The sequence below is a fragment of the Coregonus clupeaformis genome, chromosome 29, assembly GCF_020615455.1.
Source record: "Coregonus clupeaformis isolate EN_2021a chromosome 29, ASM2061545v1, whole genome shotgun sequence".
Taxonomy (NCBI): domain Eukaryota; kingdom Metazoa; phylum Chordata; class Actinopteri; order Salmoniformes; family Salmonidae; genus Coregonus; species Coregonus clupeaformis.
Window position 1 is genome coordinate 6,658,564 of NC_059220.1, and position 25,606 is coordinate 6,684,169.

The window sequence follows — 25,606 nt, forward strand, 5'->3', positions numbered from 1 at the left end:
ATCACTTCCTATAGCTACTGTTAACAGGCCTCCTGGGCCATATATACAGCTACTCAATCACTTCCTATAGCTACTGTTAACAGGCCTCCTGGTCCGTATACAGCTACTCAATCACTTCCTATAGCTACTGTTAACAGGCCTCCTGGGTCGTATACAGCTACTCAATCACTTCCTATAGCTACTGTTAACAGGCCTCCTGGGCCATATATACAGCTACTCAATCACTTCCTATAGCTACTGTTAACAGGCCTCCTGGGCCATATATACAGCTACTCAATCACTTCCTATAGCTACTGTTAACAGGCCTCCTGGGCCATATACAGCTCCTCAATCACTTCCTATAGCTACTGTTAACAGGCCTCCTGGGCCATATATACAGCTACTCAATCACTTCCTATAGCTACTGTTAACAGGCCTCCTGGGCCATATATACAGCTACTCAATCACTTCCTATAGCTACTGTTAACAGGCCTCCTGGGTCGTATACAGCTACTCAATCACTTCCTATAGCTACTGTTAACAGGCCTCCTGGGCCATATACAGCTACTCAATCACTTCCTATAGCTACTGTTAACAGGCCTCCTGGGCCATATATACAGCTACTCAATCACTTCCTATAGCTACTGTTAACAGGCCTCCTGGTCCGTATACAGCTACTCAATCACTTCCTATAGCTACTGTTAACAGGCCTCCTGGGCCATATATACAGCTCCTCAATCACTTCCTATAGCTACTGTTAACAGGCCTCCTGGGCCATATATACAGCTACTCAATCACTTCCTATAGCTACTGTTAACAGGCCTCCTGGGTCGTATACAGCTACTCAATCACTTCCTATAGCTACTGTTAACAGGCCTCCTGGGCCATATATACAGCTACTCAATCACTTCCTATAGCTACTGTTAACAGGCCTCCTGGGCCATATATACAGCTACTCAATCACTTCCTATAGCTACTGTTAACAGGCCTCCTGGGTCGTATACAGCTACTCAATCACTTCCTATAGCTACTGTTAACAGGCCTCCTGGGCCATATACAGCTACTCAATCACTTCCTATAGCTACTGTTAACAGGCCTCCTGGGTCGTATACAGCTACTCAATCACTTCCTATAGCTACTGTTAACAGGCCTCCTGGGCCGTATACAGCTACTCAATCACTTCCTATAGCTACTGTTAACAGGCCTCCTGGGTCGTATACAGCTACTCAATCACTTCCTATAGCTACTGTTAACAGGCCTCCTGGGCCGTATACAGCTACTCAATCACTTCCTATAGCTACTGTTAACAGGCCTCCTGGGCCGTATACAGCTACTCAATCACTTCCTATAGCTACTGTTAACAGGCCTCCTGGGTCGTATACAGCGTTCCTCACTGAGTTCCCTGAATTCCTATTGGACCTTATAGTGATGGCAGATAATATTCACATTTTTGGTGACTTTAATATTCACATGGAAAAGTCCACAGACCCACTCCAAAAGGCTTTCGGAGCCATCATCGACTCAGTGGGTTTTGTCCAACATGTCTCCGGACCTACTCATTGCCACAGTCATACCTTGGGTGTAGTTTTGTTGATCTAAATGTTTTTCCTCATAATCCTGGACTAATCGGACCACCATCATATTACGTTTGCAATCTCAACAAATAATCTGCTCAGACCCCAACCAAGGATCATCAAAAGCTGTGCTATAAATTCTCGGACAACAAAGATTCCCAGCTGCCCTTCCAGACTCCCTCCACCTACTCAAGGACGTCGGAGTACAAAAATCAGTTAACGACATAACCGAGGATCTTAATTTAACCTTGCATAATACCCTAGATGCAGTCGCACCCCTAAAAACAAAAAAACATTTGTCACAATAAATTTGCTCCCTGGTATACAGAAAATACCCGAGCCCTGAAGCAAGTTTCCAGAAAATTGGAACGGAAATTGCGCTTCACCAAACTGGAAGTCGTCTGACTAGCTTGGAAAGAAAGTACAGAGCAATATCGAAGAGCCCTCCCTGCTGCTCAATCAGCCTATTTTTCCAACCTAATTGAGGAGAATAAGAACAATCCAAAATGTATTTTTGATACTGTCACAAAGCTAACTAAAAAGCAGCATTCAACAAGAGAGGATAGCTTTCACTTCAGCAGCGATAAATTCATGAACTTCTTCGATGAAAAGATCATGATCATTAGAAAGCAAATTACCGACCCCGCTTTGAATCTGCGTATCAAATTACCGACCCCGCTTTGAATCTGCGTATTTCGCCAAAACCTGAGTCTGCAGTGAACTGCCAGGACCTCGGATCAATTGAGACAAGTTTTTAAATCCTGTATCTCTTGACACATTCCTGAAAATAGTCATGGCCTCTAAACCTTCCAGCTGTCTACTGGACCCTGCTCCAACTAAACTACTGAAAGAGCTACTTCCTGTGCTTGGCCCTCCTATGTTGAACATAATAAACGGCTCCCTATCCACTGGATGTGAACCAAACTCACTAAAAGTGGCAGTAATACAGGCTCTCTTGAAAACCCCAAACCGTGACCCGGAAAATGTAAAAAAAACTATTGGCCTATATCGAATCTCCCATTCCTCTAGAAAAAGCTATTGCACAGCAACTCACTGGCTTCCTGAAGATAAAATAATGTATACAAAATGCATTCAGTCTGGTTTTAGACCCCATCATAGCACTGAGACTGCACTCGTGAAGGTGGTAAATGACCTTTTAATGGCGTCAGACCAAGGCTCTGCATGTTGTCCGTGTAAACCAACTGGGGTTTGTAATCTCTAAGAGAACGAGAGCTCTTAGACCTTAGTGCTGCTTTTGACACCATGGATCACCACATTCTTTTGGAGAGATTGGAAACCCTAATTGGTCTACACGGACAAGTTCTTGCCTGGTTTAGATCTTATCTGTCAGAAAGATATCAGTTCGTCTCTGTGGATGGTTTGTCCTCTGACAAATTAATTGTACGTTTCGGCGTTCCTCAAGGTTCCGTTTTAGGACCACTATTGTTTTCACTATATATTCTACCTCTTGGTGATGTCATTCAGAAACACAATGCTAACTTTCATTGCTATGCGGACGACACACAGCTGTACATTTCGATGAAACATGGTGAAGCCCCAAAACTGCCTACCCTGGAAGCCTGTGTTTCAGACATAAGGAAGTGGATGGAGGCAAATGTTTTACTTTTAAACTCTGACAAAACAGAGATGCTAGTTCTAGGTCCCAAGAAACAAAGAGATCTGCTGTTTGATCTGACAATTAGTCTTGATGTCTGTACAGTCGTCTCAAATAAAACTGTGAAGGACCTCGGCGTTACTCTGGACCCTGATCTCTCTTTTGACGAACATATCAAGAATATTTCAAGGACAGCTTTTTTCCATCTTTGTAACATTGCAAAAAATCTGAAACTTTTTGTCCAAAAATGATGCAGAAAAGCTAATCCATGCTTTTGTCGCTTCTAGATTAGATTACTGCAATGCTCTACTCTCCGGCTACCCGGATAAAGCACTAAATAAACTTCAGCTAGTGGTAAACACGGCTGCTAGAATCTGGACTAGAACCCCAAAATGTGATCATATTCCTCCAGTGCTAGCCTCTCTACACTGGCTTCCTGTTAAGGCTAGGGCTGATTTCAAGGTTTTACTGCTAACCTACAAAGCATTACATGGGTTTGGTCCTGCCGTACATACCAACACGTATGCTAGCGTAACTGTAGCGTAACCATAGCTCAGTTGGTAAAGCATGGCGCTTGCAATGCCAGGATTCTGGGTTCGATTCCCACGGGGGGCCAGTATGAAAAATGTATGCACTCATTAACTGTAAATCGCTCTGGATAAGAGCGTCTGCTAAATGACTAAAATGTAAATGCTATGGTCACAAGACGCAGGCCTTGTTATTGTCCCTAGAATTTCTAAGCAAACAGCTGAAGGCAGGGCTTTCTCCTATAGAGCCTATCCACGTGAGAGACGCAGACTTGGTCTCGACCTTTAAGTCTTTACTGAAGACTCATCTCTTCAGTAGGTCCTATGGTTGAGTGTAGTCTGGCCCAGGGGTGTGAAGGTGAACGGCAAGGCACTGGAGCGATGAACCTCCCTTGCTGTCTCTGCCTGGCCGGCTCCCCTCGCTCCACTGGGACTCTCTGCCTCTGACCCTATTATGGGGGCTGAATCACTGGTTTACTAGTGCTCTTCCATGCTGTCTCTAGGAGGGGTGCGTCACTTGAGTGGGTTGAGTCACAGACGTGATCTTCCTGTCCGGTTTTGCGCCCCCTCGGGCTCGTGCGGTGGAGGAGATCTTCGTGGGCTATACCCAGCCTTGTTTCAGGGTAGTAGGTTGGTGGTCTGTTGATATCCCTCTGGTGGTGTGGGGGCTGTGCTTTGACAAAGTGGATGGGGTTATATCCTGCCTGGTTGGCCCTGTCCTGGGTTAATTAATTTGTTAATTGTTGTATTATTTATTATTATTTTTATTGCAGAAAAATAAGTATAAAAACAGACAAGGACAACATATGCTAGGGGGTACAACAAATGACAGATTATACAAAGACCTTAAAAGACATATACGTATTGAACCCCACCTCTTTAAGGAATACCTGGGATAGGATAAAGTAATCCTTCTACCCCCCCTTACCCCATTTATTAATGACATTTTTACATTAACACAATTAGATTTAAGAGGTACAATTGATTTTCTTCATGCTTATTATAACGAATCCATTCGACTCAGTTGCACGACGTCATCTATTTGGGCACCAGGCGTGTCGGTATAGCCTCTCCCCGGGCCGGAACTGACTGCGGAACTGCTTCGGACACAAATTAAAAATGCCAGATGTCACGGTGTATTGGTCATGTTCGTTGTTTTTTATTTCAATTTTGCGTCCAGGGATCGCGGCAGAAGTGTCCTTGTGGAATGTCGACATCAACTCAGTGAGTACATGCGACCTGACTGTCCTGTGTGTGTGTTAACGTGTTGTATGTAGCATGACAGTATTTCATTATCAGCTGCGGCAGGTAGCTAGCTAAGTAACCTCAGCTAGCTTAGCAGGTTTGTTATAGTAGAACAGTCGAGCCCAGGGAAGTCAATTCATCCTGGGGGGGGTTGACAGATGTAATCATCCTGGGGGGGGTTGACCGATGTAATCATCCTGGGGGGGTTGACAGATGTAATCATCCTGGGGGGGTTGACAGATGTAATCATCCTGGGGGGGTTGACCGATGTAATCATCCTGGGGGGTTGACCGATGTAATCATCCTGGGGGGGTTGACAGATATGAAGGTGTTCGACAATCAGACACCTGTGTATGTACTGTAACTAACGTTACCTTGCCTGATTTGTTTTCATGGTTAATATTACATCACATGATCTGGGAGGTTAGGCTACTAGCTAGCTACCACAGATTATTAGCTAACTACTCCTTGAGCCTAGAAGACTCTGTTGTGTCCTCAATAGCCTGACAATGCTGTTATTAATGTCGACAACAGTGTACCCCAAACTACTACCTTCGTCACCTTACCTTTCTCTAGTGCTCATCTGCTCCAACTCATGACCACTCATCTAAGGTCTGGTAGTGAATGGAATATTGCATGTAGCTAGTTAACTCCATACTAATGGGGGCGGGAGGCTATTTCTTAAGTTAAGATAATACTGCTAGCAAGAACAAGGCTAATGCTTGATACCATTCCAACTAGCTAGTTGTCTGTATTGTATTGAACACTCATGAAAAGTATTTCCATAAAACCTTACTGTCACATGATTTAGTAAAGAGGTAGTCCAAGGTTGCTTGCTGCAATGATAACTTGATCTATTTGTTTCCTCAGTCACAAAATGCCGTCTTCAGGAAGACGTTGTATGCCAACACAACCATCTTCATGAGGTGTAAGTATAAAGCCTTGGAAGACGACAAAGATAATTTGCTGACAGACCAAAAAAGATTGATTGACAGCTGTAGTTAAACAGGGTTTTCATGTTGCTCCTGTCGTGCTACTTGCTCGTGGCTTCGTCTGAAATGGCACCCTGTTCCTTATCCGCTCCCTGGTCAAAAGTAGTGCACTGTACTGTATAGGGATATAGTGCCATTTTGGACACACCCTGACTCCATGGCTGTGTTTCTCCCAGTATCCTTCATTTCACTGCAAAGACACCTACCTGCCTTACACTTCATATAAGTGGGGCGGCAGGTAGCTTTAGTGGTTAATAAGAGCGTTGTGCCAGTAACCGAAAGGTCGCTGGTTCTAATCCCCCGAGCAGACTAGGTGAAAAATCTGTCGATGTGCCCTTGAGCAAGGCACTTAACCCTAATTGCTCCTGTAAGTCGCTCTTGATAAGAGCGTCTGCTAAATGACAACAAACATTTTTTTTTTTTATATATATTTAACCTTATAAGAATGTAGTACAACTAGCCATGTGTTGTATTCCACCTTTTTTCCTTTCTGCCAGTGACTCTCCTTTCCTCCTTCTCCTCCTCCTTCTCCTTTCCTCCTTCTCCTTTCCTCCTTCTCCTCCTCCAGTCCAGGGCGACTTGGCTTTATGTGATCCCACCCTGGCCTTCAACATCAGCTGGTACCTCCGTTCCTCTATCTGCTACAATGAAGTCTTTAATACTCCAGTGAGTACAATCCCTTTTCTTCTCTGCTGCCCATTTCTAACAGGCTAACACGGGCAGACGCATCGTAACCCTGCACACAAAGCACACAGAGCAACAGTACTGCAACTGTGCCCGTCACATCAATGTTTGTAGTGGCCAGTACCATGAAATAGTGTGTTGCCTGGAATGATTAAGACGCCATCATTTCTCCCAATAGAACAGACACGCCTCTGTCTTGTCCCTTTTTGTTGTTGTTGTTTTTGTGCCCAGTCACAGTGAGTTGTGTCTGTTTCTACTCCCTGCAGGACAACAAGGCCCTGAGTATGTTTGGTCTGGACAACATGCTGAAGGAGGACTGGAGAGGTTCCTACAGCCAGGGATACATGTATTTCGAAAACTGCTCTGTCCTCCTCCTACCCAAGGTGGGTTGGCTATTCTGTTGTGGGGTTGGGGGGGGGTTTGGGACATACACTGCCTTTAACATTCTTGGTTGATGTATTATTATCTCTGTCCCCATCCAATCCTCCTTCCAGGTGTACTACACTGACTTCAGCCCCCATCAACCCCTCACCAGCCCACAGGTATTTATACAGAGCATTGGGGAAAGTATTCAGACCCCTTGACACTTTTTCCACGTTTTGTTACGTTACAGCCTTATTCTAAAATGGATTAAATTGTCCCCCCCTCAAATCTACACACAATACCCCATAATGACAAAGCAAAAACTGGTTTAATAACAAAGCAAAAAAAATTATGTAAATGTAAAATATCACATTTGGCAAAAATATGATATAACATTTACATAAGTATTCAGACCATTCACTCAGTACTTTGTTGAAGCACCTTTGGCAGTGATTACAGCCTCCAGTCTTCTTGGGTATGACGCTACAAGCTTGGCACACCTGTATTTGGGGAGTTTCTCCCATTATTCTCTGCAGATCCACTCAAGCTCTGTCAGGTTGGATGGGGAGCGTCGCTGCACAGCTATTTTCAGGTCTCTCCAGAGATGTTAGATCGGGTTCAAGTCCGGGCTCTGGCTGGGCCACTCAAGGACATTCAGAGACTTGTCCCGAAGCCACTCCTGCGTTGTCTTGGCTGTGTGCTTAGGGTCGTTGTCCTGTTGGAAGGTGAACCTTCGCCCCAGTCAGAGGTCCTGAGCGCTCTGGAACAGGTTTTCATCAAGGATCTCTCTGTACTTTGCTCTGTTAATCTTTGCCTTGATCCTGACTAGTCTTCAAGTCCCTGCCACTGAAAAACAGCCCCACAGCATGATGCTGCCACCACCATGCTTCACTGTAGGGATGGTGCCAGGTTTCCTCCAGACGTGACGCTTGGCATTCAGGCCAAAGAGTTCAAACTTGGTTTCAACAGACCAGAGAATCTTGTTTCTCATGGTCAGAGAGTCCTTTAGGTGCCTTTTGGCAAACACCAAGCGGGCTGTCATGTGCCTTTTACTGAGGAGTGGCTTCCGTCTGGCCATTCTACCATAAAGGCCTGATTGGTGGAGTGCTGCAGAGATGGTTGTCCTTCTGGAAGTTTCTCCCATCTCCACAGAGGAACTCTGGAGCTCTGTCAGAGTGACCATCAGGTTCTTGGTCACCTCCCTGACCAAGGCCCTTCTCCCGTCTCCCTTGATTGATCAGCTCTAGGAAGAGTCTTGGTGGGTCCAAACTTCTGCCATTGCAGAATGATGGAGGCCACTGTGTTCTTTGGGACCTTCAATGTTGCAGACATTTTTTGGTACCCTTCCCCAGATCTGTGCCTCGACACAATCCTGTCTCGGAGCTCTACAGACAATGGCTTGGTTTTTGCTCTGACATGCACTGTCAACTGTGGGACCTTATATAGACAGGTGTGTGCCTTTCCAAATCATGTCCAATCAATTGAATTTACCACAGGTGGACTCCAATCAAGTTGTAGAAACATCTCAAGGATGATCAAATGGAAACAGGATGCACCTGAGCTCAATTTCGAGTCTCATAGCAAAGGGTCTGAATACTTATGTAAATAAGTTATTTCTTTAATTTTTATTTTACTTCTACCGTGGGCAAATATGTAGATAATGCTTTGTTCAAATGAAGAGGTGCGGTCAAAAAATTAAATGGAACGGCCCATCAGTCACTAACCGTCACTGTTGTTGTTTTAGAGCGAGGAAGGCAGGCCTTCCAATCAGAGCGCTCCACAGGGGTGGCTGGAAAAGCCGGTAAGCCAAACAGAACTCTATATATAGTGTGGAGATTTGTGTAAACAAGGTGTACATAGTCATGTCTGTGTCTAAAATGTGTTCTGCATTGAAAGTGTGCTTCCCAAAAGGCAGCCAATGGGCCCTGGTCAAAAGTAGTGCACTAAATACAGTGGTGGAAAGTACTTAAGTAAAAATACTTTAAAGTACCACTTAAGTCGTTTTTTTGGGGGTATCTGTACTTTACTTTACTATTTATATTTTTGAATACTTTTACTTCACTACATTCCTAAAGAAAATAATGTACTTTTTACTACATACATTTTCCCTGACACCATAAGTACTCGTTACATTTTGAATTATTAGCAGGAAAGGAAAATCGTCCAATTCACGCACTTATCAAGAGAACATCCCTGGCTATCTGTAAATTTTAAAAACAAGACAATTGTGCCATCTGTTTTGCTTAATATAAGGAATTTGAAAGTTTTTTTTATTTTGATACTTAAGTATATTTTAGCAATTACATTTCCTTTTGATACTTAAGTATATTTTAAACCAAATACTTTTACTCAAGTGGTATTTTTACTGGGTGACTCTCACTTTTACTTGAGTCATTTTTCTGTAAAGGTATCTATACTTTTACTCAAGTATGATAATTGGGTACTTTTTCCACCACTGACTAAATAGGGAACAGTGACCTCTGGAGGGTAACTGTGGGATTACACTAATTACACTAATTCATAATTCTTATAAATAGGGAACAGTGTGTCATTTGGGACACATCCAGTCTTGTCATGTGTCCCCTGCAGGATGTAGGTGCCGTGGCCAAGGCGTGGTCCGATAGCCCCTATCTGTTTATAGTGAAGGTACAGCCGCAGCAGCGCCCTGGAGCAGAGGAGGAGGAAGCTAATGATGTCCAGGGAAACTTGGCCTTAATCAGTCAGTATCACCATCGCTAACTCTCTTCTATGAACATACAGTGGCTTGCGAAAGTATTCACCCCACTTGGCATTTTTCCTATTTTGTTGCCTTACAACCTGGAATTAAATTGATTTTTTGGGGGTTTGTATCATTTGATTTACACAACATGCCTACCACTTTGAAGATGCTAAATATTTTTTATGGTGAAACAAACAAGAAGTAAGACAAAAAAAACTGAACTTGAGCGTGCATAACTATTCACCCCCCCAAAGTCAATACTTTGTAGAGACACCTTTTGCAGCAATTACAGCTGCAAGTCTCTTGGGGTATGTCTCTATAAGCTTGGCACATCTAGCCGCTGGGATTTTTGCCCATTCTTCAAGGCAAAACTGCTCCAGCTCCTTCAAGTTGGATGGGTTCCGCTGGTGTACAGCAATCTTTGTCATACCACAGATTCTCAATTGGATTGAGGTCTGGACTTTGACTAGGCCATTCCAAGACATTTAAATGTTTCCCCTTAAACCACTCGAGTGTTGCTTTAGCAGTATGCTTAGGGTCATTGTCCTGCTGGAAGGTGAACCTCCGTCCCAGTCTCAAATCTCTGGAAGACTGAAACAGGTTTCCCTCAAGAATTTCCTTGTATTTAGCGCCATCCATCATTCCTTCAATTCTAACCAGTTACCCAGTCCCTGCCGATGGAAAAACATCCCCACAGCATGATGCTGCCACCACCATGCTTCACTATGGGGATGGTGTTCTCGGGGTGATGAGAGGTGTTGGGTTTGCGCCAGACATAGTGTTTTCCTTGATGGCCAAAAAGCTCAATTTTAGTCACATCTGACCAGAGTACCTTCTTCCATATGTTTGGGGAGTCCCCCACATGCCTTTTGGCGAACACCAAACATGTTTGCTTATTTTTTTCTTTAAGCAATGGCTTTTTTCTGGCCACTCTTCCGTAAAGCCCAGCTCTGTGGAGTGTACGGCTTAAAGTGGTCCTATGGACAGATAATCCAATCTCCCCTGTGGAGCTTTGCAGCTCCTTCAGGGTTATCTTTGGTCTCTTTGTTGCCTCTCTGATTAATACCATCCTCGCCTGGTCCGTGAGTTTTGTTGGGCGGGCCCTCTCTTGGCAAGTTTGTTGTGGTGCCATATTCTTTCAATTTTTTTATGATGGATTTAATGGTGCTCCGTGGGATGTTCAAAGTGTCTGATATTTATTTATAACCCAACCCTGATCTGTACTTCTCCCCAACTTTGTCCCTGACCTGTTTGGAGAGCTCCTTGGTCTTCATGGTGCCGCTTGCTTGGTGGTGCCCCTTGCTTAGTGGTGTTGCAGACTCTGGAGCCTTTCAGAACAGGTGTATATATACTGAGATCATGTGACAGATCATGTGACACTTAAATTGCACACAGGTGGACTTTATTTAACTAATTATGTGACTACTGAAGGTAATTGGTTGCACCAGATCTTATTTAGGGGCTTCATAGCAAAGGGGGTGAATACATATGCACACACCACTTTTCCGTTATTTATTTTTTAGAATTTATTTGAAACAAGTTATTTTTTTAATTTCACTTCACCAATTTGGACTATTTTGTGTATGTCCATTACATGAAATCCAAATAAAAATCCATTTAAATTACAGGTTGTAATGTAACAAAATAGGAAAAACGCCAAGGGGGATGAATACTTTTGCAAGGCACTGAAGGCCTTTGACTTAATGCTTCATCATTGAAGTGCCCTTCTGTCTGCAGTGCTATGAGAAATATACATTGTCTGACTGCCTGTCTGCCTGCCTGTCTGTCTGCCTGCCTGTCTGCCTGTCTGCCTGTCTGCCTGCCTGTCTGCCTGCCTGCTCTGTCTGTCTGCCTGTCTGTCTGTCTGTCTGTCTGATTGCCTGTCTGTCTGTCTGTCTGTCTGATTGCCTGTCTGTCTCTGATTGCCTGTCCGTCTGTCTGTCTGTCTGATTGCCTGTCCGTCCGTCTGTCTGTCTGTCTGATTGCCTGTCTGTCTGTCTGTCTGTCTGTCTGTCTGTCTGATTGCCTGTCTGTCTGTCTGATTGCCTGTCTGTCTGTCTGATTGCCTGTCTGTCTGTCTGATTGCCTGTCTGTCTGTCTGATTGCCTGTCCGTCTGTCTGTCTGTCTGATTGCCTGTCTGTCTGATTGTCTGATTGCCTGTCTGTCTGATTGTCTGATTGCCTGTCTGTCTGTCTGATTGCCTGTCTGTCTGTCTGATTGCCTGTCTGTCTGTCTGATTGCCTGTCTGTCTGTCTGTCTGTCTGTCTGTCTGTCTGTCTGTCTGTCTGTGTACTTACAGTGACCGTGGAGATGAAGGGGCCTCGTGAATACTCCTCCCCTGCAGACTGGCCTCTTATGATGGTATGTTTCAAGTTTTATTCGTCACATGCACAAGTACAGTGAAATGCTTAACTTGCAAGCCCTTCCCAATAGTGTTGTATTCAATATCAAAATAGTGTAACTGAAAAAAATACACAAATAAGAGAGACAAAAAACAACAGAAGAATGTATGCTGTATACAGGGTCAGGGCTAGGTCTAGGGTCAGGGCTAGGGTCAGGGCTAGGGTCAGGGCTAGGGTCAGGGCTAGGGTCAGGGCTAGGGTCAGGGCTAGGGTCAGGGCTAGGGTCAGGGTCAGGGTCAGGGCTAGGGCCAGGGTCAGGGCTAGGGCCAGGGTCAGGGCTAGGGTCAGGGTCAGGGCTAGGGTCAGGGCTAGGGCCAGGGTCAGGGCTAGGGTCAGGGCTAGGGTCAGGGCTAGGGCCAGGGCCAGGGCTAGGGCCAGGGCTAGGGTCAGGGCCAGGGCTAGGGTCAGGGCTAGGGTCAGGGCTAGGGTCAGGGCTAGGGCCAGGGCCAGGGCTAGGGTCAGGGCTAGGGCAGGGTCAGGGCTAGGGTCAGGGCTAGGGTCAGGGCTAGGGCCAGGGCCAGGGCTAGGGTCAGGGCTAGGGTCAGGGCTAGGGTCAGGGCTAGGGCCAGGGCTAGGGCCAGGGCCAGGGCTAGGGTCAGGGCCAGGGCTAGGGTCAGGGTCAGGGCTAGGGCCAGGGCCAGGGCTAGGGTCAGGGCTAGGGCCAGGGCTAGGGCCAGGGCCAGGGCTAGGGTCAGGGTCAGGGCTAGGGTCAGGGCTAGGGTCAGGGCTAGGGCCAGGGCCAGGGCCAGGGCTAGGGTCAGGGCTAGGGTCAGGGCTAGGGTCAGGGCTAGGGTCAGGGTCAGGGCTAGGGTCAGGGCTAGGGTCAGGGTCAGGGTCAGGGCTAGGGCCAGGGCTAGGGTCAGGGCTAGGGTCAGGGCTAGGGTCAGGGCTAGGGTCAGGGCTAGGGTCAGGGCTAGGGTCAGGGCTAGGGTCAGGGTCAGGGCTAGGGTCAGGGCTAGGGTCAGGGTCAGGGCTAGGGTCAGGGCTAGGGTCAGGGCTAGGGGTCAGGGCTAGGGTCAGGGCTAGGGCCAGGGCTAGGGCCAGGGCCAGGGCTAGGGCCAGGGCCAGGGCTAGGGCCAGGCCAGGCTAGGGTCAGGGCTAGGGCCAGGGCTAGGGTCAGGGGTCAGGGCCAGGGCTAGGGTCAGGGCTAGGGCCAGGGCTGGGGCCAGGGCAGGGCCAGGGTCAGGGCTAGGGTCAGGGCTAGGGGTCAGGGCTAGGGTCAGGGCTAGGGTCAGGGCCAGGGTCAGGGCCAGGGCCAGGGCCAGGGCTAGGGTCAGGGCTAGGGTCAGGGCTAGGGTCAGGGCTAGGGCCAGGGCTAGGGTCAGGGCTAGGGTCAGGGCTAGGGTCAGGGCTAGGGTCAGGGCTAGGGTCAGGGCTAGGGTCAGGGCTAGGGTCAGGGCTAGGGTCAGGGCTAGGGTCAGGGCTAGGGTCAGGGCTAGGGTCAGGGCTAGGGTCAGGGCTAGGGTCAGGGCTAGGGCCAGGGCTAGGGCCAGGGCCAGGGCCAGGGTCAGGGCTAGGGTCAGGGCTAGGGTCAGGGCTAGGGTCAGGGCCAGGGTCAGGGCCAGGGCCAGGGCCAGGGCTAGGGTCAGGGCTAGGGTCAGGGCTAGGGTCAGGGCTAGGGCCAGGTCAGGGCTAGGGTCAGGGCCAGGGCTAGGGTCAGGGTCAGGGCTAGGGTCAGGGCTAGGGTCAGGGTCAGGGCTAGGGTCAGGGCTAGGGTCAGGGCTAGGGTCAGGGCTAGGGCCAGGGTCAGGGCTAGGGTCAGGGCCAGGGCTAGGGTCAGGGTCAGGGCTAGGGTCAGGGCTAGGGCCAGGGCCAGGGCTAGGGTCAGGGCTAGGGTCAGGGCTAGGGTCAGGGATAGGGTCAGGGGCAGGGTCAGGGCTAGGGCCAGGGCCAGGGCTAGGGTCAGGGCTAGGGTCAGGGCTAGGGTCAGGGCTAGGGTCAGGGCTAGGGTCAGGGCTAGGGTCAGGGCCAGGGCTAGGGTCAGGGCTAGGGCAGGGTCAGGGCTAGGGCCAGGGCCAGGGCTAGGGTCAGGGCTAGGGTCAGGGCTAGGGTCAGGGCTAGGGTCAGGGCTAGGTCAGGGCCAGGGTCAGGGCTAGGGTCAGGGCTAGGGTCAGGGCTAGGGTCAGGGCTAGGGTCAGGGCCAGGGTCAGGGCCAGGGTCAGGGCCAGGGTCAGGGCTAGGGTCAGGGCTAGGGTCAGGGCTAGGGTCAGGGCTAGGGTCAGGGCCAGGGTCAGGGCCAGGATCAGGGCTAGGGTCAGGGCTAGGGTCAGGGCCAGGGCTAGGGTCAGGGCTAGGGTCAGGGCTAGGGTCAGGGCTAGGGTCAGGGTCAGGGCCAGGGCCAGGGCTAGGGTCAGGGCTAGGGTCAGGGCCAGGGCTAGGGTCAGGGCTAGGGCTAGGGTCAGGGCTAGGGTCAGGGCCAGGGCCAGGGTCAGGGCTAGGGTCAGGGCTAGGGTCAGGGCTAGGGCCAGGGCCAGGGCTAGGGTCAGGGCTAGGGTCAGGGCTAGGGTCAGGGCTAGGGTCAGGGCTAGGGTCAGGGCTAGGGCCAGGGTCAGGGCTAGGGTCAGGGCTAGGGCCAGGGTCAGGGCTAGGGTCAGGGCCAGGGTCAGGGTCAGGGCCAGGGTCAGGGCTAGGATCAGGGCCAGGGCCAGGGCTAGGGCTAGGGCTAGGGTCAGGGCTAGGGCTAGGGTCAGGGCCAGGGTCAGGGCTAGGGTCAGGGTCAGGGCTAGGGTCAGGGCCAGGGCTAGGGTCAGGGCCAGGCCAGGGTCAGGGTCAGGGTCAGGGCTAGGGTCAGGGCCAGGGTCAGGGCCAGGGTCAGGGCTAGGGTCAGGGTCAGGGTCAGGGCTAGGGTCAGGGCTAGGGTCAGGGCTAGGGTCAGGGTCAGGGCTAGGGTCAGGGCTAGGGTCAGGGCCAGGGCTAGGGTCAGGGTCAGGGTCAGGGCTAGGTCAGGGCCAGGGCTAGGGGTCAGGGCCAGGGCCAGGGTCAGGGTCAGGGTCAGGGCTAGGGTCAGGGCCAGGGTCAGGGCCTAGGGTCAGGGGTCAGGGCTAGGGTCAGGGCCAGGGCTAGGGTCAGGGTCAGGGCTAGGATCAGGGTCAGGGCTAGGGTCAGGGCTAGGGTCAGGGTCAGGGTCAGGGTCAGGGCCAGGGCTAGGGTCAGGGCTAGGGTCAGGGCCAGGGCTAGGGTCAGGGCTAGGGTCAGGGCCAGGGCCAGGGTCAGGGCTAGGGTCAGGGCTAGGGTCAGGGCTAGGGCCAGGGCCAGGGCTAGGATCAGGGCTAGGGTCAGGGCTAGGGTCAGGGCTAGGGTCAGGGCTAGGGCCAGGGTCAGGGCTAGGGTCAGGGCTAGGGTCAGGGCTAGGGCCAGGGTCAGGGCTAGGGTCAGGGCCAGGGTCAGGGTCAGGGCCAGGGTCAGGGCTAGGATCAGGGCCAGGGCCAGGGCCAGGGTCAGGGCTAGGATCAGGGCCAGGGCCAGGGCTAGGGCTAGGGTCAGGGCTAGGGCTAGGGTCAGGGCTAGGGCTAGGGTCAGGGCTAGGGCTAGGGTCAGGGCCAGGGTCAGGGCTAGGGTCAGGGTCAGGGCTAGGGTCAGGGCCAGGGCTAGGGTCAGGGCCAGGGCCAGGGTCAGGGTCAGGGTCAGGGCTAGGGTCAGGGCCAGGGTCAGGGCCAGGGTCAGGGCTAGGGTCAGGGTCAGGGCTAGGGTCAGGGCCAGGGTCAGGGCTAGGGTCAGGGGTCAGGGCTAGGGTCAGGGCTAGGGTCAGGGTCAGGGTCAGGGCTAGGGTCAGGGTCAGGGCTAGGGTCAGGGCCAGGGCTAGGGTCAGGGTCAGGGCTAGGGTCAGGGTCAGGGCTAGGGTCAGGGCTAGGGTCAGGGTCAGGGTCAGGGCTAGGGTCAGGGCCAGGGCTAGGGTCAGGGTCAGGGTCAGGGCTAGGATCAGGGTCAGGGCTAGGGTCAGGGCTAGGGTCAGGGTCAGGGTCAGGGCTAGGGTCAGGGTCAGGGTCAGGGCTAGGGTCAGGGTCAGGGCTAGGGTCAGGGCTAGGGTCAGGGTCAGGGTCAGGGTCAGGGTCAGGGCTAGGGTCAGGGTCAGGGTCAGGGTCAGGGCTAGGGTCAGGGTCAGGGCTAGGGTCAGGGCTAGGGTCAGGGCTAGGGTCAGGGCTAGGGTCAGGGTCAGGGCTAGGGTCAGTTCTACATGGTGATGTGTATGTTTTGATAAAGAAATGTGTGAGGTGAGAGATGACTAAAATGTCACTCCCTCAGTTAAACTAATAATGTCTGGCTAATTAGTAGACTAGAGCTTAGAGAGTTAATCAAATGTGTTTATATCCCAGCAAGAGTATAGACTGGTTCCCAAAACACACAGGGAGGGGGAGTGGAAGGCTGGCAGGATATTGTGAGGAGGCGATAACTCAGGAATGCAGCCTATGATAAGAACATGTATGTCTGTGTGTGTGTGTGTGTGTGTGTGTGTGACCTGATGGTCAGGAGAGCAGTTTTCCAGTGGAAAACTACAGCCCGCCTAAAGAGGAATAAATATGCTGACCATTGCAGGATTGAGTCTTTGTTTAATTAATTTAAACTAAGAGATTTACAACCTTTTGGGAATTATTCAGAGATTTAAGAAGTTAGTTGACTTCAACCATTGAGATAACAAAATTCTTGTGACAATGTTCTTCTACAGTTCTACATGGTGATGTGTATAGTGTATGTGTTCTTCGGGGCGCTCTGGCTTTTCTGGTCGGCCTGTTACTGGAGGGATCTGTTGAGGATCCAGTTCTGGATCGGAGGAGTCATCATCCTGGGCATGCTGGAGAAAGCAGTCTTCTATTCTGAGTACCAGAGCATCGGCTACAGAGGAGACTATGGTGGGGTTAAATTCCCGCTCTTATTTTGGAATGCACTGTCAGTTCTTTTATTTTTATTTTGGGTCAGTCGGATCGGTTGACTGATTTTGATTTAAAGGAGAGCTGCATCATGGTCATTCTCTTTTATTTAGAATGTAGTGATTGTTATAAATCGGTAAATTATTTATTTTATCATTTATTTATCATTAAATTATCATTTTCTCCCTCCACAGTCCAAGGTGCCGTGATCTTTGCTGAGCTGCTGTCTGCTCTGAAGAGATCTCTGGCTAGGGTCCTGGTGCTCATTGTCAGTTTGGGCTACGGCATCGTCAAGTGAGTTCAGCCACACTGTAGGCTTCCCAAATGGCATCCTGTTATAGTGCACTATATGGCCCATAGAGCTCCAGTCAAAAGTAGCGCACTATATAGGGAATAGGGTGCCATTTGGGACGTAAACAATATTAATACTGTACTAACTATGATTTACACTAGTCTATGGGTTTAGAACTGAACTGGTATTGTCACTTAGACAGCTGCCATTGTCCGTCACCTACTCACTGGATGGTATCTTCCCTACCAATATTTATCCAGGCAGGATTCTCCTACTCTACTCTCACCCTACAATCTTATACAAGGAGTTGTGACACACACACACACACACACACACACACACAGCATAGGTTTTACTATCCTTGTGGGGACTTTTGGGGATTTCCGGTACCCACGAGGATACTAATACAAGCCCACACAAAACACACACCAACGCCCTGGTTTTATGGCCTGTCTTTGACCACATATCAGAGCCCGTATCCACAAAGCATCTCTGAGTCAGTGCTGATCTGGGATCAGACCCCTTCCTTTTTAATATCATATTTTTTCAGTATGATCTAAAAGGGGAAGCTGACCCTAGATCTGTACTCCTGAGACTGTTTTGTGAGTACAGGCCCTGATCCCCCTGTTTTCCTGCGATGTCTCCCACAGACCCAGGCTGGGCACCACAGTCCACCGGCTGGCAGCAGTGGGTCTACTCTACCTGCTCTTCTCCTCTGTGGAGGGAGTGCTGCGCGTCACAGGAGTGAGTAGCTACAGTTTGGATAATTACTACACTTAGCATCTAGTGCAAGATCCTATATCACTTAGCATCTAGTGCAAGATCCTATATTATATCATGAGACACCTGTTGGATCTGTCTCTCTCTCTCTCTCTCTCTGTCTCTCTCTGTCTCTCTCTCTCTCTCTGTCTCTCTCTGTCTCTCTCTGTCTCTCTCTCTGTCTCTCTCTGTCTCTCTCTCTGTCTCTCTCTCTCTCTCTCTCCTCTCTCTCTCTCTCTCTCTCTCTCTCTTTCTCTCCCTCTCTCTCTCTCTCTCTCTCTCTCTCTCTCTTCTCTCTCTTCTCTCTCTCTCTCTCTTTCTCTCTCTTCTCTCTCTCTCTCTCTCTCTCTTCTCTCTCTCTTCTCTCTCTCTCTCTCTCTCTCTCTCTCTCTCTCTCTCTCTCTCTCTCTCTCTCTTCTCTCTCTCTCTCTCTCTCTCTCTCTCTCTCTCTCTCTCTCTCTCTCTCTCTCTCTCTCTCTCCTCTGTCTCTTCAGGGTTTCTATGGGACTGTAGCCCTGGTGGCTAACCTGAGTCTCTCTCTCATTGACTCCTGTGTCATGTGGTGGATCTTCATAAGCCTGTCCCAGACCACTCGTCTTCTGAAGCTGCGTAGGAACGTGGTGAAGCTGTCTCTATATCAGCATTTCACCAACACGCTCATCTTCTCTGTCCTGGGTGAGTTGGAGGAATATTTACGGATGGTGTTAATGTGCTCTTTATGTGTCACAATGCTATGAAATAAACAACTTTTCAATTTTATATCATTTTGTTTGTTGTACACAGGTCTTACTTGAAAAAAGAGATTCTGTAATCTCAATATTGACTTATTGAATAAACAAAGGATACATTTAATAAAATAATTAATCTCTACGCTTTTTGTTCCCGTAGCTTCTATAATCTTCATCATCTGGACGACCAAAGTGTTTAAGCTGGTGGACTGCCAGACGGTGAGTTGGTAGATTTTACACTGAACAAAAATACAAACGCAACATGTAAAGTGTTGGTCCCATGTTTCATGAGCTGAAATAAAAGATCCCAGAAATGTTCCATACGCACAAAAAGCTTATTTCTCTCATTTTGTGCACAAATTTGTTTACATCCCTGTTAGTGAGCATTTCTCCTTTGCCAAGATAATCCATCCACCTGACAGGTGTGGCATATCAAGAAGCTGATTAAACAGCATGATCATTACACAGGTGCACCTTGTGCTGGGGACAATAAAAAGCCACTCTAAAATGTGCAGTTTTATCACACAACACAATGCCACAGATGTCTCAAGTTTTGAGGGAGTGTGTAATTGGCATGCTGACTGCAGGAATGACCACCAGAGCTGCTGCCAGAGAATGTAATGTTCATTTCTCTACCATAAGCCGCCTCCAACATCATTTTAGAGAATTTGGCAGTACGTCCAACCGTCCTGTGTATGGCGTCGTGTGGGTGAGAGGTTTGCTGATGTCAACGTTGTGAACAGAGTGCCCCATGGTGGCGGTGGGGTTATGGTATGGGCAGGCATAAGCTACGGACAACGAACACAATTGCATTTTATCGATGGCAATTTGAATGCACAGAGGTACCGCGACGTGGTCCTGAGGCCCATTGTTGTGCCATTCATCCGCCGCCATCACCTCATGTTTCAGCATAATAATGCACGGCCCCATGTTGCAAGGATCTGTACACAATTCCTGGAAGCTGGAAATGTCACAGTTCTTCCATGGCCTGCATACTCACCAGACATGTCACCCACTGAGCATGTTTGGGATGCTCTGGATCGACAGTGTGTTCCAGTTCCCGCCAATATCCAGCTACTTCGCACAGCCATTGAAGAGGAGTGGGACAACATTCCCACCAGCCATAATCAACAGCCTGATCAACTCAATGTGAAGGAGATGTGTCGCGCTGCATGAGGCAAATGGTGGTTACACAAGATACTGACTGGTTTTCTGATCCATGCCCCTACTTTTTTTTTAAAGTTATCTGTGAGCAACAGATGCATATCTGTATTCCGAGTCATGTGAAATCCATAGATTAACTCTAATTCTTGAACTGCATTGTTGGTTAAGGGCTTGTAAGTAAGCATTTCACGGTAAGGTCTACACCTGTTGTATTCGGCACATGTGACAAATACAATTTGATTTGAATGAATTTATTTCAATTGACCGATTTCCTTATGAACTGCATATCTTTTGAAATTGTTGCATGTTGCGTTTTTATATTTTTGTTCAGTGTATACCTACTGTCTACATATTCTAAACAAATGATAATTGATTATGATGGACTGTCTCTGCTGTTGTCTTTTGTGTTTTACTACACTGTGTAATCCAGGCTCTGTCGTAGCCGGCCGCGACCGGGAGACCCCATGGGGCGGCGCACAATTGGCCCAGCGTCGTCCAGGGTAGGGGAGGGAATGGCCGGCAGGGGATGTAGCTCAGTTGGTAGAGCATGGCGTTTGCAACGCCAGGGTTGTGGGTTTGATTCCCACGGCGGGCCAGTATTAAAAAAATAAAAAATGTATGCACTCACTAACTGTAAGTCGCTCCGGATAAGAGCGTCTGCTAAATGACTGAAATGTTAAATGTAATGTGTCTCTGTTCATTGTCTGTATGTTAACTGTCTCTGCCTGTGTGTGTCTCAGGGCTGGAGGGACTTGTGGGTAGACGATGCGTTCTGGCGTCTCCTCTTCTCCACCATCCTCCTGGTCATCATGGTGTTGCTGCGACCCTCCGCCAACAGCCAGAGGTCAGAGGTCAACATTTTTATAACAGACTATGTACCTGTCTAAGCGTTTTCATAGAGGTCAGAGGTCATAGTATTAACACTAATAATATATACATATACAGTAGTGACAGTGTTGTGTTCTCGCAGGTTCTCCCATTCCCCTCTGATCGATGAAGACGATGAGGAGGATGAAGCAAAGGAACCCATGCTGAATGAAGCCTTTGGTGAAAGACTAACCAGTTTAACATTAGGATTTCCGGCCGCATTGCCACAAGATTGATATAATATATGATAATAGGGATCTCTAGCAGGGTTGGGGTCAATTCCTGTCTAGCAGGGTTGGGGTCAATTCCAGTCTAGCAGGGTTGGGGGTCAATTCCAGTCTAGCAGGGTTGGGGTCAATTCCTGTCTAGCAGGGTCGGGGGTCAATTCCAGTCTAGCAGGGTTGGGGTCAATTCCAGTCTAGCAGGGTCGGGGGTCAATTCCTGTCTAGCAGGGTTGGGGTCAATTCCAGTCTAGCAGGGTTGGGGTCAATTCCAGTCTAGCAGGGTCGGGGGTCAATTCCTGTCTAGCAGGGTTGGGGTCAATTCCTGTCTAGCAGGGTTGGGGTCAATTCCAGTCTAGCAGGGTTGGGGTCAATTCCTGTCTAGCAGGGTTGGGGTCAATTCCTGTCTAGCAGGGTTGGGGTCAATTCCTGTCTAGCAGGGTTGGGGTCAATTCCAGTCTAGCAGGGTTGGGGTCAATTCCAGTCTAGCAGGGTCGGGGGTCAATTCCAGTCTAGCAGGGTTGGGGTCAATTCCTGTCTAGCAGGGTTGGGGTCAATTCCAGTCTAGCAGGGTTGGGGTCAATTCCAGTCTAGCAGGGTTGGGGTCAATTCCAGTCTAGCAGGGTCGGGGGTCAATTCCTGTCTAGCAGGGTTGGGGTCAATTCCAGTCTAGCAGGGTTGGGGTCAATTCCAGTCTAGCAGGGTTGGGGTCAATTCCTGTCTAGCAGAGTTGGAGTCAATCCATTTCAATTCAGAAAGTAAACTAAATTCCAATTCCACATTTTCCTAATGGAAAAGCATTGACGAGAATTGGAATTGGAATTTCAGTGTACTTCCTGAATTGACCCCAACCCTGGTCTCTACAATGCCTTCAGAAAGTATTTATACCCCTTGACTTACTCCACATTTTGTTGTGTTACAGCCTGAATTGAAAATGATGAGTGATGTATGAATACTTTGTAAAGGCGCTGTATCTAACTCCCCATTCTATTGCAGAGGGGGTGAAAATGAGAGGCACCAAGGCTGAGACTAACGGATCCCAGTCACAGAAACTACTGAGTAAAGAGGCGAGTCCATTCAATTCAAAACTACTGAGTAAAGGGGTCAGTCCATTCAATTCAATACTACTGAGTAAAGGGGTCAGTCCATTCAATTCAATACTACTGAGTAAAGGGGTCAGTCCATTCAATTCAATACTACTGAGTAAAGGGGTCAGTCCATTCAATTCAATACTACTGAGTAAAGGGGTCAGTCCATTCAATTCAAACTACTGAGTAAAGGGGTCAGTCCATTCAATTCAATACTACTGAGTAAAGGGGTCAGTCCATTCAATTCAAAACTACTGAGTAAAGGGGTCAGTCCATTCAATTGAAAAACTACTGAGTAAAGGGGTCAGTCCATTCAATTCAAACTACTGAGTAAAGGGGTCAGTCCATTCAATTCAAAACTACTGAGTAAAGGGGTCAGTCCATTCAATTCAAAACTACTGAGTAAAGGGGTCAGTCCATTCAATTCAAAAACTACTGAGTAAAGGGGTCAGTCCATTCAATTCAAAACTACTGAGTAAAGGGGTCAGTCCATTCAATTCAAACTACTGAGTAAAGGGGTCAGTCCATTCAATTCAATACTACTGAGTAAAGGGGTCAGTCCATTCAATTCAAAACTACTGAGTAAAGGGGTCAGTCCATTCAATTCAAAAACTACTGAGTAAAGGGGTCAGTCCATTCAATTCAATACTACTGAGTAAAGGGGTCAGTCCATTCAATTCAAAACTACTGAGTAAAGGGGTCAGTCCATTCAATTCAATACTACTGAGTAAAGGGGTCAGTCCATTCAATTCAAAACTACTGAGTAAAGGGGTCAGTCCATTCAATTCAAAACTACTGAGTAAAGGGGTCAGTCCATTCAATTCAATACTACTAAGTCATTGGTCACATTCAATTCAATACTACTGTAAAGGGGTCGTCCATTCAATTCAATACTACTGAGTAAAGGGGTGAGTCCATTCAATTCAAAACTACTGAGTAAAGGGGTCAGTCCATTCAATTCAAAACTACTGAGTAAAGAGCTGAATCCATTCAATTCAATAAAAATAAAAACATGATTTATCCCAGAGGGGTAATTACTTTGGGCATGTCTGCAGCAACAAAAACAACAGTGTCTTGTATAAGATTGGAAGGATGACTAATTTAGTCATCTTTTCACAGTCCAATCTGATTGAAGACACTGTTTACATATAGACAAATAAATAAATAAATGAATGTATCCTTTCTCTTGTTCTCAGGATGAGGACCTGAAGTGGGTCGAGGAGAACATTCCCACAACTGTTGCTGACGTGTGAGTAGGAAAGAAAGGAACATTTGAGGTGCATTGGCCCAAGTCAAGCACTGCCACATTCATTCTAGAACTGGTCACCTTTCTGCTCTCAATTCAAGAAATGCTTCATTGGCATGAATGGTGGTAGTAATTATTTGCAAAAGCAATGTATATGAAGTATAATTTCTTTTTTGAATTTATTTGAGCTACAATATTAATAATTATATATAAAAAACAAAAATCATACATGAACAAATGATATACACCTCTCTCTCTCTCTGTCTCTCTCTCTCTCTGTCTCTCTCTCTCTCTCTCTCTTTCTCTCTCTCTCTCTCTCTCTCTCTCTCTCTCTCTCTCTCTCTCTCTCTTTCGCTCTGTCTCTCTCTCTCTCTCTCTGTCTCTCTCTTTCGCTCTCTCTCTCTCTCTCTCTCTCTCTCTCTCTCTCTTTCGCTCTGTCTCTCTCTCTCTCTCTTTGTCTCTCTCTCTTTCTCTCTCTCTCTCTCTCTTTCGCTCTGTCTCTCTCTCTCTCTCTCTCTTTCGCTCTGTCTCTCTCTCTCTCTCTGTCTCTCTCTCTTTCGCTCTCTCTCTCTCTCTCTCTTTCGCTCTGTCTCTCTCTCTCTCTCTCTCTCTCTGCTCTCTCTCTCTCTTTCTCTCTTTCGCTCTGTCTCTCTCTCTCTGTCTCTCTCTCTTTCGCTCTCTCTTTCGCTCTCTCTCTCTCTCTCTCTCTCTCTCTCTCTCTCTCTCTCTCTGTGTCTCTCTGTCTCTCTCTCTCTCTCTGCAGAGCTCTCCCAGTAATGCTTGACGAGGAGGAGGTAAATAAGAAACTTCTCTTCCTGCAGCCTCATAATGACTGGCAGTCACATTTATGTCTATTAAAAAAGCTCACAGTAAAACGGGATATTTTGTCTTACCATCATTCAACAGAGACTCATAGGACACGTTTCTCTCGCTCTCACTTTTTGTCCCCAGGAAATTCTGAAAACCAAGATGGAGAGATCCAAAATGGAATGACCGAGTGGGGGGGGTTTCACTGAGGCAGCCATTGATGGAGTTAAATGAAATGACACATCAGATCCAATATTTATGTACAACACTTTTTTTTTTTTAATGTTCCTTCATTCGGAGCTCTGCCATGCAGCCTCTAATAAACTCTATGGATGTACCAAATGTCACTCTATTCCCTGTGTAGTGCACTACTTTTGTTTCCTTTTATAGTGCACTACTTTAGACCAGGGCCTACATAGTGCGCCAGTCGGCCATGATGCTGTATCCTCAGAGAGATAGGAGTGACAAGTCGACGGATATAGAGCCAATAGTATCTCCTTTCTCTTGAAGTGTACACTCGTTCACTACCGCCCATAATAAATCTAAACGCATTGGATTGGTGGAGGCATGGACTAGTTTCCACCCATTTTCCTTTCAAATCAGTGAAGGGAAGTGAACAAGTGCACACTTTGGGAGGAAGGAGAGATCATTGGGACATAGCCAGGGAGGGAGGGAGTTGAGTGAGCTAGGCGAGCAGCATTGCTGTAGGGTGATGTACTGCATGTATTATATTTGTGACCATGTGAAGATTTGCAGTTTTGGTAAATCTAGGGCGCGCATCCCAAATAGATCCCTATATAGTGCACTACTTTTGGCTAGGGCCCTGGTCAAAAGTAGTGCGCTAAATAGGGTGCCATTTGGGACGCGCCCCCCGTCACTTGGCCCAGGGAGTCGGTCAGGCTGCCATTGCCACCTGTCTATATTCGTATTGACACACACACACATAGTGCAGTCTGATAATTTGTCTTAATATTTGCTAAATGCATTATTATGTGTCACCGTGGGGCTTTTCATATGTCCGTTTCTGCCCACTCAATCCTGCCTCCACCTCCCAAGATTAATTAATTTGGAAGTCCCCCAACCCCTGGCACAGTGTGATCTACTGCAATATGGCTGTGGATTCACAGGCAGCCCAACTCTGATCTTTTGCCAATAATTAGGCAAAAGATCAGAATTGGGTTGCCTGTTGAAACGCAGCCCATGTGGCCAGACTAGGGCCCAACTGGCCCAGTAATTTATTCCACAGACAGCATATGGTTTTGCATTGTTAAATTGTCATGCATCCCATTGTTTCTTTTGTTTTGCAGGAAATAAGGAAGGTATCTAATGTACTGTAAAAAGTGGGTCTGCGTTGTAATTTCTTTGTTACATTATTGTATGCCTTTTTGCTGTTTGTTCTGGGATTAAAGTTTATATTAAAAACCTCGTCATAATTATGCAAATGAATACAATCCGTATATAGTATTAT

General features: G+C 48.0%; 1 protein-coding gene across 1 annotated transcript; it reads left to right on the top strand.

Moving 5' to 3' along the window:
* Positions 1 to 4,549: 4,549 nt before the first annotated feature.
* On the top strand, positions 4,550 to 25,563 carry LOC121544527 (transmembrane protein 87A). The gene is made up of 19 exons (XM_041854464.2): positions 4,550 to 4,919; positions 5,811 to 5,868; positions 6,501 to 6,598; positions 6,883 to 6,999; positions 7,111 to 7,158; positions 8,724 to 8,780; positions 9,569 to 9,698; positions 11,999 to 12,060; positions 16,765 to 16,948; positions 17,161 to 17,260; positions 17,909 to 18,002; positions 18,512 to 18,692; positions 18,906 to 18,964; positions 20,650 to 20,753; positions 20,880 to 20,956; positions 21,994 to 22,064; positions 23,282 to 23,334; positions 24,095 to 24,125; positions 24,283 to 25,563. The coding sequence occupies exons 1-19, from the start codon at positions 4,815 to 4,817 to the stop codon at positions 24,322 to 24,324; spliced, it is 1,671 nt and encodes a 556-aa protein (XP_041710398.1). The 5' UTR covers positions 4,550 to 4,814; the 3' UTR covers positions 24,325 to 25,563.
* Positions 25,564 to 25,606: the final 43 nt, after the last annotated feature.

What these genes read in the sequence shown, in the direction of transcription:
- LOC121544527 (XM_041854464.2), top strand. Translation starts at nt 4,815, where the DNA reads ATGCCAGATGTCACGGTGTATTGGTCATGTTCGTTGTTTTTTATTTCA. An exon ending in GGGAAACTTGGCCTTAATCA is followed by an intron (nt 9,699 to 11,998) that starts GTCAGTATCACC and finishes GTGTACTTACAG; the next exon opens with TGACCGTGGAGATGAAGGGG. An exon ending in GAGTGCTGCGCGTCACAGGA is followed by an intron (nt 18,003 to 18,511) that starts GTGAGTAGCTAC and finishes CTGTCTCTTCAG; the next exon opens with GGTTTCTATGGGACTGTAGC.